Source organism: Typopeltis vanoorti, chromosome 8 (assembly GCF_054136105.1).
Source record: "Typopeltis vanoorti isolate ZY-2024b chromosome 8, IOZ_Tvanoo_1.0, whole genome shotgun sequence".
Taxonomy (NCBI): domain Eukaryota; kingdom Metazoa; phylum Arthropoda; class Arachnida; order Uropygi; family Thelyphonidae; genus Typopeltis; species Typopeltis vanoorti.
In genome coordinates, this window is record NC_143556.1 from 71,307,963 (window position 1) to 71,323,967 (window position 16,005).

The following is a 16,005-nucleotide window of genomic DNA, read 5'->3' on the forward strand; positions in this document are numbered from 1 at the left end:
AGATCTGATCCTGACAGCCTCTATTTGGCCTGAATCCAGCTTGTTCTTCACCAAGCTTTTCTTCCACAATTCTTCTCAACCGTTTCTCAAGTATACTTGCATAGATCTTGCCAGGAACACTCAGTAGGGAAATACCTCTGTAATTCTCACATTCAGTTTTATTTCCCTTTTTATATATGGGTACTATTAGAGCTCTACTCCAATCATCAGGAATTCTTCCCTCTGTCCAGGCTTTCTGAACTATGCAGTGCAGCCACTGTAAGACTTTTATACCACCATACTTCAGCATTTCTGGTCGAATATCATCTACTCCTGCTGCCTTTCCACATTTCAAGCCTTTGATGGCTTTCTCTACTTCAAGTATGGATATGTATTCCTGACTGCATGCCTGGTCAGTGTTTTTTACCACTATGCTGTCATCACTGCTTGTTTCATTTAGCAATTTTTCGAAGTAATTACTCCATACTTCGAGGATATCTTTTTCTCCTGTTTTCATGTCACCTTTATCATCTCTAATTCCTTTTACAGCACTCTTTCCTCCATTCCTAAGCTTCTTCAACAACCTCCAGAATATTTTGCCACCTTCTTGACATTTATTTTCTATATTCTTGCCAAAGTCCTCCCATGACTTTTGTTTAGCTAGTTTTACACACTGTTTAGCTTTCTTACATTTGTCTCTATATTCTGTAAGAGTAAAAGCTGACTTATTTGCCAGGAACTTTTGATATGCTTTCTTCTTTTCCTTCACTGCCTCTTTAACTTCCTGTGTCCACCAGGGAGTTCTGATTTTTTTATCCTTGCACACAACCTCACCACATGCCTCTCTGGCAGAATCAATCAATGTTTTCTTCAGAGTTTGCCACTGAATCTCCAAGGTTTGATTCCTGTTCTCAAACTCTTTCATTTTCTTTTCAATAATCTTTCTGTATTTTAGTGTACAGTTCACATCTGAGAGCTGCTCAACTTTTATTCGCTTTAAAACTTTCTTACATGTTATTCTTTTCAGTACGAAATTCAATTTTATCCTGCTCAAGACTAAATAGTGATCACTTCCAATTTCAAATCCTCTGTACACTCTGGTGTCCTGCACCAGGGAGAAAACATCACTATCAACAATAACATAGTCAATGAGACTTTTCTTATTCCTAGCCTCTTCTCTCCATGTGAATTTGTGCACATTTTTATGTTGGAACATGGTGTTAGTAATAACCAGTCCATGTCCTGAGCAGAAATCCAACAGATATTTGCCATTATTATTAGCTTTGCTCTTTTCTCCAAATTTTCCCAAAATATTTTTGTATGTCTCACAATCATTTCCTACTCTGCTATTTAGATCCCCAACAAGGACCAACTTTTCCTTTTTCATCGTGTCAGTTGCTTTTTCTAAAGCATCAAAAAATTCCTCCACTTCTACCTTAGTAGAACCTTCTGTGGGACCATAGGCACAAATAAGTCTCATTGTCCAGTTCCCCATTCTCATATTTGCCCACATTACTCTACTTGAGACTGACTGCCATTCAAGAAGATTAGCCTCGTATTTTGTGTTGAATACTATGGCTACTCCTTCTTTTCCTTGATTGTCATTGCCTGAATATAACATTTTGTATTTATTGCTCAGAAAGATCTCACCAGTATTGGTCTTTTTTGTTTCAGTCACCCCTATTATGTCGATCTGGTACTTATCTAATTCCTCAGCTAGCTCCCTTTCTTTGCCATTCAGGCTTCTTATGTTGATAGTACCGATCTTTAACTCTGTTGATGTTGAGTTGGGGTTTGTTTTCAGATTTGTTCCAGTAGCTGACTTTTCGCTGTTCGCCCTGGTTCCCTGACGAAAACAACGGGGGCCTTGTTTAACCGGGCGACGCCCCAGCCGGCATGCAATTTTGTCATGTTGTACCATCATTTTTATTTTGGTTTAACCAATACAAATACAATTTGGTCGGCTAAATCCCAAATTGCCAGCCCATCCTCGTTCGTTCAGTATCAAAGTAGATACCCAACAGGGTGCACCACGAGAAGGTGAGGATTGGACATTAGGTCAGAAGCCCTGGTCGGTTCTCCGCATTCCTTTAAAGGCTATGTGGAGGTTTCCTGTCAGTTATACAGCTTTGACCCTTATCCAAGCATAATTGAAAAGTGACTAAGAAAGAAACCATAGAAGAGAATCTTCGGGAACATCAAGCAGTGCTCAAGCAAAATTAGGGCTTGTGCGGCTCACATTTTTTACTTGAATGCAATTAGTTAAGAAATCATGGGAATATAATAAGGAGTTGTAATTTATGTTGTTTTGTAGATCTGGTAAAGGGCTTATGTGCAACATCATACATTTATATGGTGTGAATGACATTAAAGAGTACAATATATAGCCATAATTAAGTAGTCAGCTATTAGAATTGAAGGAAGTACTAGAAGATGGTTTGATGTAACATAAGCAATAAGCCAAGGATGCATGCTGTTTCTAGTGTTATCTGCACAAATAACATTCTAAAGGAAAGTGATATTAAACCTGATATTGAAACTAAAAATATTCAGCTCAGTTCTTTACTTTATGTAGATGATATACTTCAAACTAAATCTAGTGAAGTCTTCAGGACTAAATTGTAACAAGTTTGGCATGAAAATCTGCATTAAAAAATAATAAAAATAAGAAGAAAATAGGCAAGAACATGGAAAACATCAACCAAGTTTTAGCAAAGAAAACAAATTAATTTTGGAAATAGATAATAGAAAAAAACAAAGCTGATACACTATGATGATCATAGTGTACCAGGTCATCATAGAATCCTGCTATGGACATGGATGCTTTTTGATTGTCTTTAGATGGGAGGTGAATGCTTCGTCCAGTGAGATTCACTTATTGGGGGCTTGAAGTGGTTTGACAAAGTTTCATGTTTGGTCTGTAGAGCAAAGTTTCCAGTCTCTCTCTCTATATATATATATAAATTACAAAAACAATATAAATTTAAAAAAAAAAAAAATAGAAAAAAAAATCCATAGCCCACCACAGTATAAACGCACTATAGGTTTACAGCAAAATCTTTTGTGGGTGGGTGCCACATAAAAAAAGTTTAATCATTTTATAAGAGAGAAATTAGCAAAACACTAAACTAGTAACAGTATACAGAACAGTGTACAAATCAGTTTTAACTTATAAATCTGAGAGTTGGGTTAGAAATAAAACACTTAATCAAAGACCAGACCCAAAATAACTTATAAATGTGAGAGTTGGGTTAGAAATAAAACACTTAATCAAAGACCAGACCCAAAATATGAGAATTCTGATAAAAATTAGGGTAGTGAGTGAACAGAAGGCATTGATGATGAAATCATATTAAAAATTAAGATATTGGGAGGAAACCTTGCTTGACATTGTTAGCATTCAAAATGTGTGGGTATGCTCACTTAAATAGATTATATAACAGGAATCCATAACAGGAAAGGCTAGTAAAACAGGTATTTAATGGCAGGGAAAAGATCCTGAGGAAGACAAGACTTGGTGGGTTAATACATTTACTAGTGCCTTTGAAGACTGAAATGTTGGATGTTGACTTTATTGGAGATCTGACAAATATTAATTAATGATGATAATGCTAGCTAAAGCTAGTGAAACATTGGATTAGTTATAAATATTATTATTACATTAAGTTTACAATAATTTTTGTTTTTATCTAAAGCTCAGTAACAATGAGTAATATACCATCACAGAAATCTCTAATAAACATTAATTTTCTGAATGTTGCTTTCTGGGAGAACTACTGCATGAAAGAAGAAACCATATTTTTAGAGTACAGTTTTTTTTTTTTAAATGAAAATTTAATTGAAGTACAGGAATGCCTCATTAGGAAGGGGTTAGGTTTCCAGCTCACTGTTCATAAAGTGAATTGTTTGTAAATTGGGATAGAATGATAATGTATTTAAATGATATTGGTCTCTTCATTATAAAAATTGCCAATCCATAACACTAATAATTTTTCCATTACTTCACTCCTTGAATATGGTATCCTTGACACTTATATGATGTCCTTGACACTCTTTATCTTTTCTGCATTTGTTACTATTCTTGAAACAGTAGAAGGCATTAACTTGAGGCTTTACACCCATCAAGTGGACACTAATCTGATGTAATGCATCAAGTCACTTCCATTTTTTCCTCAATGGTAAGTGATCTTCTGCTTATTTTAGCTGAGGAAGACATTAAATCAGCTCTACATTTTGATGATCTATTTAACTTGTTTAAATACTAATATTAGTAAAACATTAACTTTTTTTAGCAGCCCTTCCAACATGGTTTATGCTGGACCTAAACAAATGTTTTTGATGATAAACAAATGCTGGACCTAAACAAATCTACCAACAATTCCATAGAATATATCAAACAAAAGACATTGCAAAGACTGCTGATATTTGCATTTATGCTTTGTTTTGTTATGTTTTTGATTTTTTGTTGTTTAATTTTGAAACGTTCATTAATCGAATCTTCATAAATAGAGGAAATGTAACATGAGGCCTTCCTGTATGTGGTTTTGTCTTCTTTCCAAATGTGTAGTTATGCGAATTTCTTATTTATTAATTTTGCATCTAAGTTACAATGTCTGGATTAAGATCAGCATGTGTACCTTGTGTTTTTTTAGTAATAATACTTTTAGATATTAAGCAAAATAATCTTTGTATGCCATTTTTATGTTCTATGAAATAGTTAATGAAATTTTTGTTTACGAACACAGTGTTGCATTTTGAGTTAATAGATGTCGGATATAAAATATAAATACTGTTTTATCTATATAAACTTATACAAGCATAATATTTTTGCATATTTATATTTTATGTATATTTGCAGTGGTGTTCCAGACTGTTTCTGTTGTTATTTCTCTACATACAATATCTCTTGTAGTAGTAAACCTTCAAATGAACAGTAAACACCATTTCAGTACAAATCATCTTAGAGAAGGAACAGATGAAATATGCTGCATTGTTGTTCAGTATTTTTGGTGGTTTTTCTCCATTGGTGCACGAGTTTTAGCTTTAGTTCTTTTTGCTGCTGTATTTAAGTACTGGGTCTTTTTGATTTCTGCACTTCATGTTGTCACTATTTCATTTTGTTTGTTTGTAAATCATTCTCACCAGACCCTTCAGAGTTTTGTTATGTCTATTTTTATGAGTTTAATATTCATGTTTTGCTTCATAGAATATAATGTTAGATTTGATGCATTAGGAAAAGTAATATGCTTATATTTTCTGTATTATGGATTTACATTTTGTCAGAATATGTGCATGATCCTTAGTGCATATTTGTTGGCACAATCACATCATTGGTTCTACCTTCCAGTACTAATATTTCACTTCTTAGGATTCTTTCTTGGAATATTATGCATGCTATTTTATTTAGGACTGTTACGTCCTTTTCATTTAAAATTAATGAAGAAAAATATTCAAAGCTCAAGTGAACACGTTTAAAGTGTTTACATATTAATTGTATTTGTTTTTCATTTATAAATAAATCAAGTTTTAAATCTGTAAAAAGAAGAAAAAGCCTTAATATTTTTTACTTGCCTTTATCTGACAACAAGTAAAAAATGTTAATTTTTTGTATATTTGAAAGTTTTTGTAAAAATAGTCTCTAAGTCATTGTAATAGTGTATTCTTTGTTAGCTTTTGTATTTACCATTATTGATGTAAAATGTTTGCTTTATGTAAATAGATACAGTGTATCTCTCATTTATTATGGATAAATAGGTATATTAGCACATTACAAGAACCACATTGCACTGCAACTTAAAACTGCCATAAACCATAGTTGCCTTGTAGTTGCTTCTCACTATATATTTATATACACAGTATTATACAGTATATTCTTTTATATATATTGCTGCATTATTGTCTTTGTATTCAGTCAGCAAATGGAAGAAAAAAGATTTTCTTCCAACTTGTTCTTAAAATGTTTTCTATAGCAAAAGTATTCTGTATTTCATCAGTGAAAAATCAGTAGTGAAATATGTAAAAACAGTACTGTGATACTGGTGTGTGTGTGTGTGAGAGAGAGAGAGAGAGAGAGAGAGATTAACTGTTAAGATAAATCCCAGTATTAATATATATACAGTTCCTGAAAAAATATTCGTGATATGCAGATGCTCTAGATTTGAAGAAAAAAATGTGTTGACTTAAAATATCAGCTTTTTATTTCAGCAGTAGGTTACAAAAAAAAAAAGTAATTGTGAACGATGGGGGTATTGCTAAGCTGCAGTAAACAACCTATTCTCCTGACTCTGATTGGTGGCAGACATATAAAAAAATTAGGTGGTTTCAGCCTCATATAATTCTAGTTTCTTCACTTAATCCTGGAAAAACAAAAATGGAAAATTTATAAAAATTAAGGTGTGCTTAAAATATAGTAAAAAAACTTATTTACTCACAAAATAAGAGATAAATCCATTGCAATTCTTAGTATTGAAACAGTGCTGCATTTATTGACAAGTTCATACATATATATGCATATATATAAATGTATATATATTTCACCACAAGTATCAGATTGTTGCAATGCTAAACATTGTAATATGGGTTTATCTGTTTATAATCAATGAGTTTTGTTGCAGCATTTTAAGTATATCATCCCTTGATTTATGAAGTCAGTTGATGCTGCAAAATTGTTTCATAAGCTGAAATTTCTAATTTGAACATTTCCACTGTAGTTTTTTTTTAATTTTTTTAATTGAAAAGTATTTGAGTTATGAATTTTTGATTAGTGCACAAAACAGAACATTATTTATTAAAATTTCTTTTATTTATATAATGCTTATTCATAACATGGATATGCCAAAATTTATTTATGAAAGGATTTGTTCATTCTAGTGAAAATTTTCTTCGTAAATCCAAAGGTCTTAAAATAGTTTTGTGATATAAAATCATCAATAGAAATTCATATGAAGAGGATGAGCATATAAGATATGCTCATTTCAGTAATTTTCTAATTTTGTTTTTTCTGAAATATTGGCCATTGACCACTTGTATTCCCCAAAGAAAATAGGCAGAACCCTTTTAGTCTCCAACTTTTGGAATTTAGCAGGCACACACTCTCTCTCTTTCCATCCGTCATCAGAAATTGAGTTTATTTCTACTGTTTGTAGATTTACAGTTGATGAGTAGAGCAGACAAATGTGACATAGTTCAAGGTATTTTCTTCTCAGTTTTTCAGAGTTGTGGGATTAAAAACCTGAATTTCCGATAGTAAGTTGCACTTAACAGTTGCAGAGATTGACTAACTTAGGAATTGACTGACAGAAAGACTTAGAAAAAAGTTAATTCGATTAGAATTGAATGTATCTATATCTATTGGTCCTTCCAAGATTCTAGCTCTCGCCTTTTTTGAAGTGGCTATGCAGGCATCTGTATTAATGCATATATATTTCACTACTAGATTTGTGACCAATAACAATTACTAATAAGCAAGGTAAAATTGTGTCATTTATCATTTCTGGATGAATTATATGATGTTAAGGTATGTGTAGGATTCTCTACTGTACTTTACAAGTAATGTTCATTATTATCAACTTCACACCAACCATTTTCTCCAAAACTTAATTTATTTTTTGTCTCTCCAATATTTCATATCTTAGTTTTCAGTGATTAATGAGATTAATAATACGTGAGTATTATTAATCTCATTTGATTAATAAATTAAATAAAAAAGTAAATTAAAATGAACCATTTAATATACAACACTTATATTTCATGATTAGTATCTCATCACATCATCAAGAACATGCAAAAAGAATGGACAGTTACATGCAGCAAGAATGGAATGACAACAGACATTGCAGAGTGCTTTCTTTCTACTGCTCTCCCTCTCACTTGATACTATTAGGAACCTGTGGGAAACTGTGAACACTGTCATTAACACAGCTATAAACACACTCAGCCAATGGCCAAATTTTAGCGATGTAGAAATGTATGTAAGGAGAAAGTTTAAGAAGAAAAAATTTTAAATTACAGAAATACCTTGATTATCGTGCTTATTGTTGCCATGAAACATACCGCAATAATCGAATCTGTGATAATCGGGATAAATAATGCATGTAAAATGGGTGATCATTGCCAAGGATTTTTCAGATCTATTAATTAAATTGTAAATATGAAGTAAAAAAGAAATATGTTAAACGTGTTAAGTAAAAAATGAAGGTTCATTTAGAAAAACAAGATTATTCTTTAATCTTTATTTATATATAAGGAGTACATATAGTACATACAATTATTCTTTCTTGGATAAAAATTGGTGTAGAGTTGTCTTTTGGAATTTTTTTCTTTCTTTTTTCTTCGTATAAAACTCAGTAGCAACGGATGGAATTTTCAATTTCCTGACGAACTTTCATCGATCTCTCGAGATTAGGATTGCCGTTCGAGATTTTTTTTTCTTTAAAATTTTCAGCAATTCTAAACATTTCGTCAATTTCTTTAAGGATAAATTCCTTCGGTGCCATGTCAATTTGTTTGTCATTATCATCGATTTGAGCTTCGTAAGCACGTTCTCTCTCTCAAGGTTAATTAGGTCTTCATCATCCAGCTCCTCATCGTGTGACTGAAGCAGGTCCTGAACATCACCTTTTTCAATTTCTTTTAGTCCTCGATTGAAGCCAAGCTTAGTTATGTCATTGATAACTCAGGTTACTTCATTTTCAAATCCTTTAAAATTATTTGCACAATGAGGAATAATCTTTTGCCATGTCACTCTCAGGTGGCTAGACATTACTTCACTCCATGCTTCCTTGACAATCTCAATGCAATTTTTGATATTGAACATCTTCCAGAATTCTGTCAAAGTCATAGCTTCATCTCCTGTAGTCTTTTCTATTGCTTGTGAAAACGTTCTTCGTAGGTAATATGCCTTAAAGGATGCGATTACACGTTGATCCATTGGCTGGATGATGGAAGTGGTATTAGGTGGTAAATAAATAACTTTTAGATTTTCACACAAATCATTCAGTGCTGTTGGATGACTAGATGCATTATCTAATATCAACAAGATTTTAAAATCAAGATTTAATGACTTGCAGTACCTATCAGCTTCAGGACAAAAACAGTTTTTAAACCAATCCTCAAAAATAGCTTTTGTCATCCAAGCTTTTCTATTGAATCTCCATCGAACAGGGAGAAAATCTTCTAATATATAGAGGCTTTATCTGTAATCTCCAGAAGTATTTCCACATAGTAAAAGTGTTACACTCCTTCGAAACCTTGTAGCCAGGCTGTGATTTTTCATTTTTTGCTAAAAATGTTTTAGTGGGCATTTTTTTCCATAATAAGCCTGTTTCATCAACATTAAATATCTGATCATCGATATAATTTTCTTCTTCAATGATCTGTTGCAATTCACCAGGAAAACTAGCTGCTGCTTTTTCATTGGCACTTGCAATTTCATCTTGTACACGAACACTATGAATGCTCAATCGCTTTTTGAACCGATCAAACCACCCTGAACTTGCAGAGAAAGTTTCTTCCACTACTGATGCCGAATCATTTTCGCTTTCTAATTGTTTTCTTTTTAAAGTTTCAAACAAATTCAATGCTTTTGTTTTTATAGTCATTTGACTAAGAGGAATTCCCTTTTGGTTACAATCTTCTATCCACACTGACAATAGCGTTTCCATTTCAATCATAAGATGGCTTCTGTTTCTCATAGTTTGGGACCTAGACGAGGTCGATGCACTTAGTCCTAGTTGCTTATAGTTTGCAGTGTGGTCTAAAATATGGCGAACAGTTGATTCATTTAGACCGTACTCTCTCTCTTGCAATTTTGGCTTTGGTTTTGCCTGCTTCATACTTATTTATCATATGCACCTTATCTTCTAAGCTGATCACTCTACGTTTCTTCTCGATAGCTGTAGACTTTATACCATCATTGTTTCTTTTAGCATTCATTGTAGGAATAAATAAGAAGAGAAATAAATATCCACATGTACTTCAGACAAAGGCAGACAATTACTGGTGAGCAGGCGGCATCGGATAAAAACGAAGCGATACCTGGAGAGTGGCTATTCGAACTAGTTACATATGTAGCAATGGGGCTACATCTTGCAGCCGCAATAATTTGAATTTGGAGTGCAATAATTAGAATTTTGGTATCAAATTATAAATCGAGAATCACGATAATCGAAACTGTGATAATCGAGGTATTCCTGTATAACATTTATATAAAAATTGAATATAGAATACGTATATAATTAATAGATTATTCATAAAGTGAATATAAAAAAGTGTATGTAAAAATAACTAAATCAACCTAAGAATATGCGTGCATGTAAAATAAAATAACTGGTTAAGAATTGTATATATTAACGAGCGTTTAGTCACCATTTCTCAGAATTTTTAAATTTTAAGACAATTTAATATTTAGGTTAGGTAGATTGCAAAGAGTATCATAGTATTCTTTGAAGTCTCTAAGATTTGAAAGGACTTTGGACAACACAAAAATTCTTTGTCTATAGCAGTGGTTCTCAACCTTTTATGCTTCATGTATCCCCTGGAAATGAGTATGTAACTGGTTTACCCCTTGTATAGATAGATGTATATATATATATATATTGGAAGTTTTTCCCACTTGGTTAACTATAATAAATTTAGTTTAATCCTTTATCCAAGTGTAAGCAAACAAAGTTTGTGCCTGAAGTATCTTCACGACTGAGGCAACTCGTAAAGGTGGACCAAGCTCTCATCACTACTTGTCTTAGTATCTCCCATAATGTAAAGCACATATCATTGCAGACATGGGGAAGGGCCACTACCCAGACCGATTTCAACCTTTATTGATGTCTCATCAGTGGGAGTAGACCCAGAGGTTATGATGAATGTTTCTGCCTGGTATCTCAGCTTGGGCCTGACTCCCACTGAAGAGACCTCAATAAAGGTCGAAACTAGTCTGGGTAGTGGCCCTTCCCTTAATGCATAACATTAGACATATCTGCAAGGAGATATGTTTTGCATTATAGGCGATACTGAGACAGGAGTGTTGGTAGCTTGCTCCACCTTTACAACGAGTTTTCCTGGTGTTGTACCACCTTACCCCAGTCCTGAAGATACTTTCAGGCGCAAACTTTGTTTGCTCACACTTGGATAAAGGATTAAACTAAATTTATTATACTCTAACCAAGTGAAAAATAAACTTTCAACAAGAGGTGATGATACTAAGGTGGAAGCAATGGAGAAGTCATATTTACCTATAAGTCCTGAACATACTTCAGGCACAAACTTTGTTTGCTTGCACTTGGATAAAGGATTAAACTAAATTTATTATAGTCTACCAAGTGAAAAAAAAATTTCCAACATCTTTCTCTACATCCAGAGTAATTTAATAATAAGGTGAGACACCTTTTGGCAAATCATATAGGTCTTTGAACAGGTTGGATGTTGATGATGACCTGCAACTCTACCTTAGCAAGATAACCCCAACCACTGATGAACTGTGCAAGCATAAACAAGTGCAACCATCTCACTAATTACCCAGTATGTAATTTATAAATACAAAATTTAATATGTATATATATTTAATTTATTTTATGTCACAAGGAAATGTGACATAAAATACTAGATCGAGCAACTTTTGAGCTCTCATGGCATACCCCAAAAATTTTACCACGTATCTCCAAGGGGTATAGTTATTTTTAGTCTTTTAAAAAACTTTATAAAAAAGACTTAAAGTTATTTTTAGTCTTCAGTTTACTGTGAAGTTAAATGAATGTGTTTCTAAAGTTCCTTGAAACATGAGTAAATGGATAATTAAGAAGAAAAGTAACGTGGAGCTGGAGCCAATTGCTTCTACATATACAACTACATTATCATCCCATGTGAATAAAGAGGTAGATTCAACAGTAACTAAAAGAACATTAAATGTTAAACAATCAAGTGATAAAAAAAATTAAAAAACATAAATATCATGAATCATATTTACAATTTGGCTTTGCATGGACAGGAAATTTAGTAGAACCAAATCCACAGTGTGTTGTTTGCTCTCAAGTCCTGTCACAAAATTCTATGAAACAGTTGTATGTTTAGTCAAAAAAGAGGCAAACCTTGTTAGAACCATTCCTTTGTCAAATGATACAGTTTCAAGGAGAATTAAAGATATGGCCTGTAATGTGAAGGACTATCTCATTCAAGCTATTCAGTGTGGCCTGTGGTTTGCCACACAAGTGGATGAGTCAACAGACGTAGCTAGGCTAGCTAAATTACTTGTTTATGTGCATGGAAAATTTCAGGATGCAATATTTGACCGTATTTTATTTTGTAAGCCTCTCAAAACTTCTACTACTGGTGAGGATATTTAAAAAGAGTTCTGGATGAAAGTGTACAAATGGTTAATTTCATCAAAAACTGACCATTGAAGTCTCAACTTTTTTCAATTATCTCTGAAGAAATCGGTAGCCTGCATAAGAGATTGGTGCTTCACACAGAAGTACGTTGGTCGTCACAAGGAAATGTTCTTTGCCGTTTATTTGAACTCCTCAATGACGTATGCCTTTTTTTTTTCATGGACCACAAATTTCAACTTTCTTTGAGAATACAAGACTTAGAATGGCTTCCATGGTTAGCATATTTAGCTGATATTTTTAAAAAGAAATGAATATATTTGGAACTTATCATTGCAAGGAGACAATGTTGATGTGTTCTATGTTGAGAAAAAAAACAAGGGCCATGGTAAAAAAAAAAATTATCTCTGGAAAATGGAATTAAAAAGAACAGCTGTGATTAATTTCAGTGATTAGATTCATTTCTTAAAGAAAATCAGCAAATGATTGCAGACTTTGAAGGCATCAGACAACAAGTAATCATTCACTTAAGCACTCTTAAAACTTATAAGACAGTATCCCCCCCCGATGAAACAGAAGAATGAATTCGAGACCCCTTCACATTTAATTTGGAAAAATGTAAGCCTCCATTGTCCAATAAAGAAGAGTTAATTGAGATACCTTGTGACAATAGTTTAAAAAGCATTTATTCGAAAAAGCCACTGATTAGTTTTTGGATCGGAATGGAGAAGGAATATCCGACCATATATCAAAAAACTGCAGTCAAATATTTGTTACCTTTCACAACAACTTGTGTATGTGAAACTGATTTTTCATCTTTAACTGCTTTAAAAAATAAATAGAGGAACAGGCTGGATGTTGATGACTTGTAGCTCTACCTTAGCAAGATAACCCCAACCACTGAAGCATAAACAAGTGCAATCATCTCAATAATTTCTCGGTAGAACTGTATATAAAAAAGGAAATTAAATGACTCTGTACCGAGAATGACAAGTTTAATGTTAAGATTTAACTAGTTTCGTTAAATACATCAACTTCTTCAGGTATCACTGGCAAAGAATTAAATAAAAAAATAACAGAGACATGATAAAATACATTAACAGATCTAGAAATAAAACACACAAGTACATTTACATTTAAAAGAGAGGAATGCGTGCTTGAGTTCCAACTGATGTTGACTATGTGCGAGAGCTGGCATGAGTGCACCAGTATTGGATAGTGGCAACGTGTGCATCAGAGATATTATAGCTAAGGTTAATATGAAATGAATCAAGCGATATTTCTCTAGATTCAATTATTTTTCTTTCAAGTTCATCGTAGCACACATGGATGTTAGAAGTTAGTGGCCAGTCTACGAGGTGTTGGCGGCCCTCATCTGAGTTGATAGAGAAGAGAACGTGGCTAGAGAGAGCGCTGGCTCTGGTTCTGTTGTAGGAAATGTCTCTTTTGTGTTCTTCCATGCGTAAAAGGATGGATTTAACTGTCTGGCTGTAGTATGGTCTGCCACAATCACAGCCGTAGTATGGTCTTCCAGAATCTTGTAGACTCCTGGATACTGAGTAGGGAGATGTTTCATTTTAGGTCTACTAAGTATGGAACAAAGTTTAGGAAACGTAGTGAAGCAAGTTCTAATGTTGAATTTCTGGAGCATTTTAGCAAGTTTTGAGGAGAGAGAGCTGATGTATGGTAACTAAATAAAAGCTCACCAAGAGCTTTTATTTCATTACCATACAGTTACCTCTTAATTTACACGTGTTTAAATTATGTAAATATAAAATAATGCATAGCAACCATATTTACAGAAAGTGCCCATAGAGGCCAGTGCAATAGTTTGCATTTTGTTTTTTGCTGAAGATTGTCAGTTCATCATTTGTTGGAAATGCTTTTTTTTTTTTTTTTCTTATATTTACCTATTTTTTGTTTATTATTACCCTTATGGCTAGTGAGCATCCATAGTTCTAGGAAAGAAACTGAGGATGTCAAGGAAATCTATTTCACTTGAAATAATGGTTTGATAATGTGAAATAGTTTGGAAAAGCTGCATCAGCTGATAAAATGTTGCAGTGGATGTGTTTCTTGCAAAATGATTGCACTTGTATTTCTAGTTCTGTAAAGAGTGCACTTGTCTTTAAGCACAGTAAAAGATTAGCTAACACTTCTGTTTGGTGCTAATATTGAAAGTTATAAACTGAAACCTCTGTTAATTTACCACTATCGCAACCCTCATACCCTTAAAGGTCACAATGGTCATACACTTCATAGGCCTATTGAGCCTTCCCTAGCTCCATCAGTATAGACGAAGCCCTTTGGTTGGAAAGACCTGGGTTCAATTCCTGTCCATGATGTGAGGAACCTCTATCTGGTCTCTTTCGACTTAAGGTGAGTGAGTCAGTGATTGGAGTTGGAGGGTTTTTTCCACCCGGAAACTTGGGATTTTCATCCCTCAGAACAGGCAAATTGGCCCGTGAACACACACATGGATCTACCATCATAAAATACATACTTAATCCCTCAGTAGGAGGGCTCAAACTAGTGTAGGGTTCCTCCCGTCCTAAGGGATGGGAGGAACTCTACACAAATAAATAAAATAGACCTATTGTTTGCATTTATTTTTGATGATTATTTACATTGTACGCGAATTTAAATTGTACAAGATGTTCTGGAATATAACCCTCATGTAAATTAAGAAGTCTGTGTATAAAATGAGTAGATTGCTAAATCTACTACATTTTATGGTCATAGTCATCCATTCCCACAGTCTTATTAACACTGATACGCCTTTAATTCTTTCACCTCTAATTCTGTTATTTGCCTCCTTTCTGTCCTTTGCAAAGCATTTTTTCACCAGTAGAATATTCAATAGTAGAATAATCACTCTCACTATTGATAAAAAGCTCATTAAATAATTCCACTACATCCTTACAATGGTCACTCTGCTTCCATAACTATCCACTAGTGCTGCTCTTTCATATTCTTTCTCCTGTTTGCCACATAGGAGAAGAATTCTCTTGTGTTATCTGTGGCCTGACTGGTTGATCTCCTCTCATATTGTACTTTTTCTTTCTTTACCACATTTTTTATCTTTCTAGTCTGCACTTTATATGCCTTGTGCATCTGATCACTATTGAATGTCTTGTGCCTTTGCTGTAATAACATCTTTTTTGACACTGCTTACCTGATTTCACTGTTCATCTATTTCGCTTCTACTCTATTCATCTAACTCTTGGTATACCATTGTGTGCTACTTATTTAAAAAAATGATTCCTAATTGGTTTCCATGCTCTTTCAACTTCTTTTTTATACATCTTATCAAATCATAGTATTGGTTCTAGTTGACTATGGAGTTTCTCATGATCAATGACCTTATAATTCCATCTGTATCCTTTTTGTGATGGACTTTTTTTCTTGTTTGACCACTTTCCAAATCAGTACCTCATAATCACTCTCACTATCTGATGGCAGTGTTGATATCTCATTAACAACCACATCCTATAAGGATATCAACAAAGATAATGAGAAACTCCATAGTCATCTAGCATCAATACCATGATTTGATAAGCTGTACAGAAAAGAGAACTGATCAGGAATCATTTGACAGTGAAATCAGGCAAGCCGTGTCAAAAATGGTATTGATGCAAAATATAATGTGCAGGAGGGAAGCAAATAATAAGAGAATTAAAGGTGAAAGAATCAAAGGCATATCAGTGTT

At 33.5% G+C, this 16,005-nt stretch overlaps 1 protein-coding gene across 1 annotated transcript in view; it reads left to right on the forward strand.

The window, feature by feature from the left end:
* Positions 1-5,454, forward strand: part of LOC150104090 (XK-related protein 6-like) — a 33,013-nt gene extending 27,559 nt beyond the window's left edge. Inside the window, exon 3 of the mRNA XM_090396395.1 lies at positions 4,838-5,454. Within this exon, the coding sequence (XP_090252521.1) occupies positions 4,838-5,454 (617 nt within the window). The remainder of the gene's footprint in view (positions 1-4,837) is intronic.
* The last annotated feature ends 10,551 nt before the right edge of the window (positions 5,455-16,005 follow it).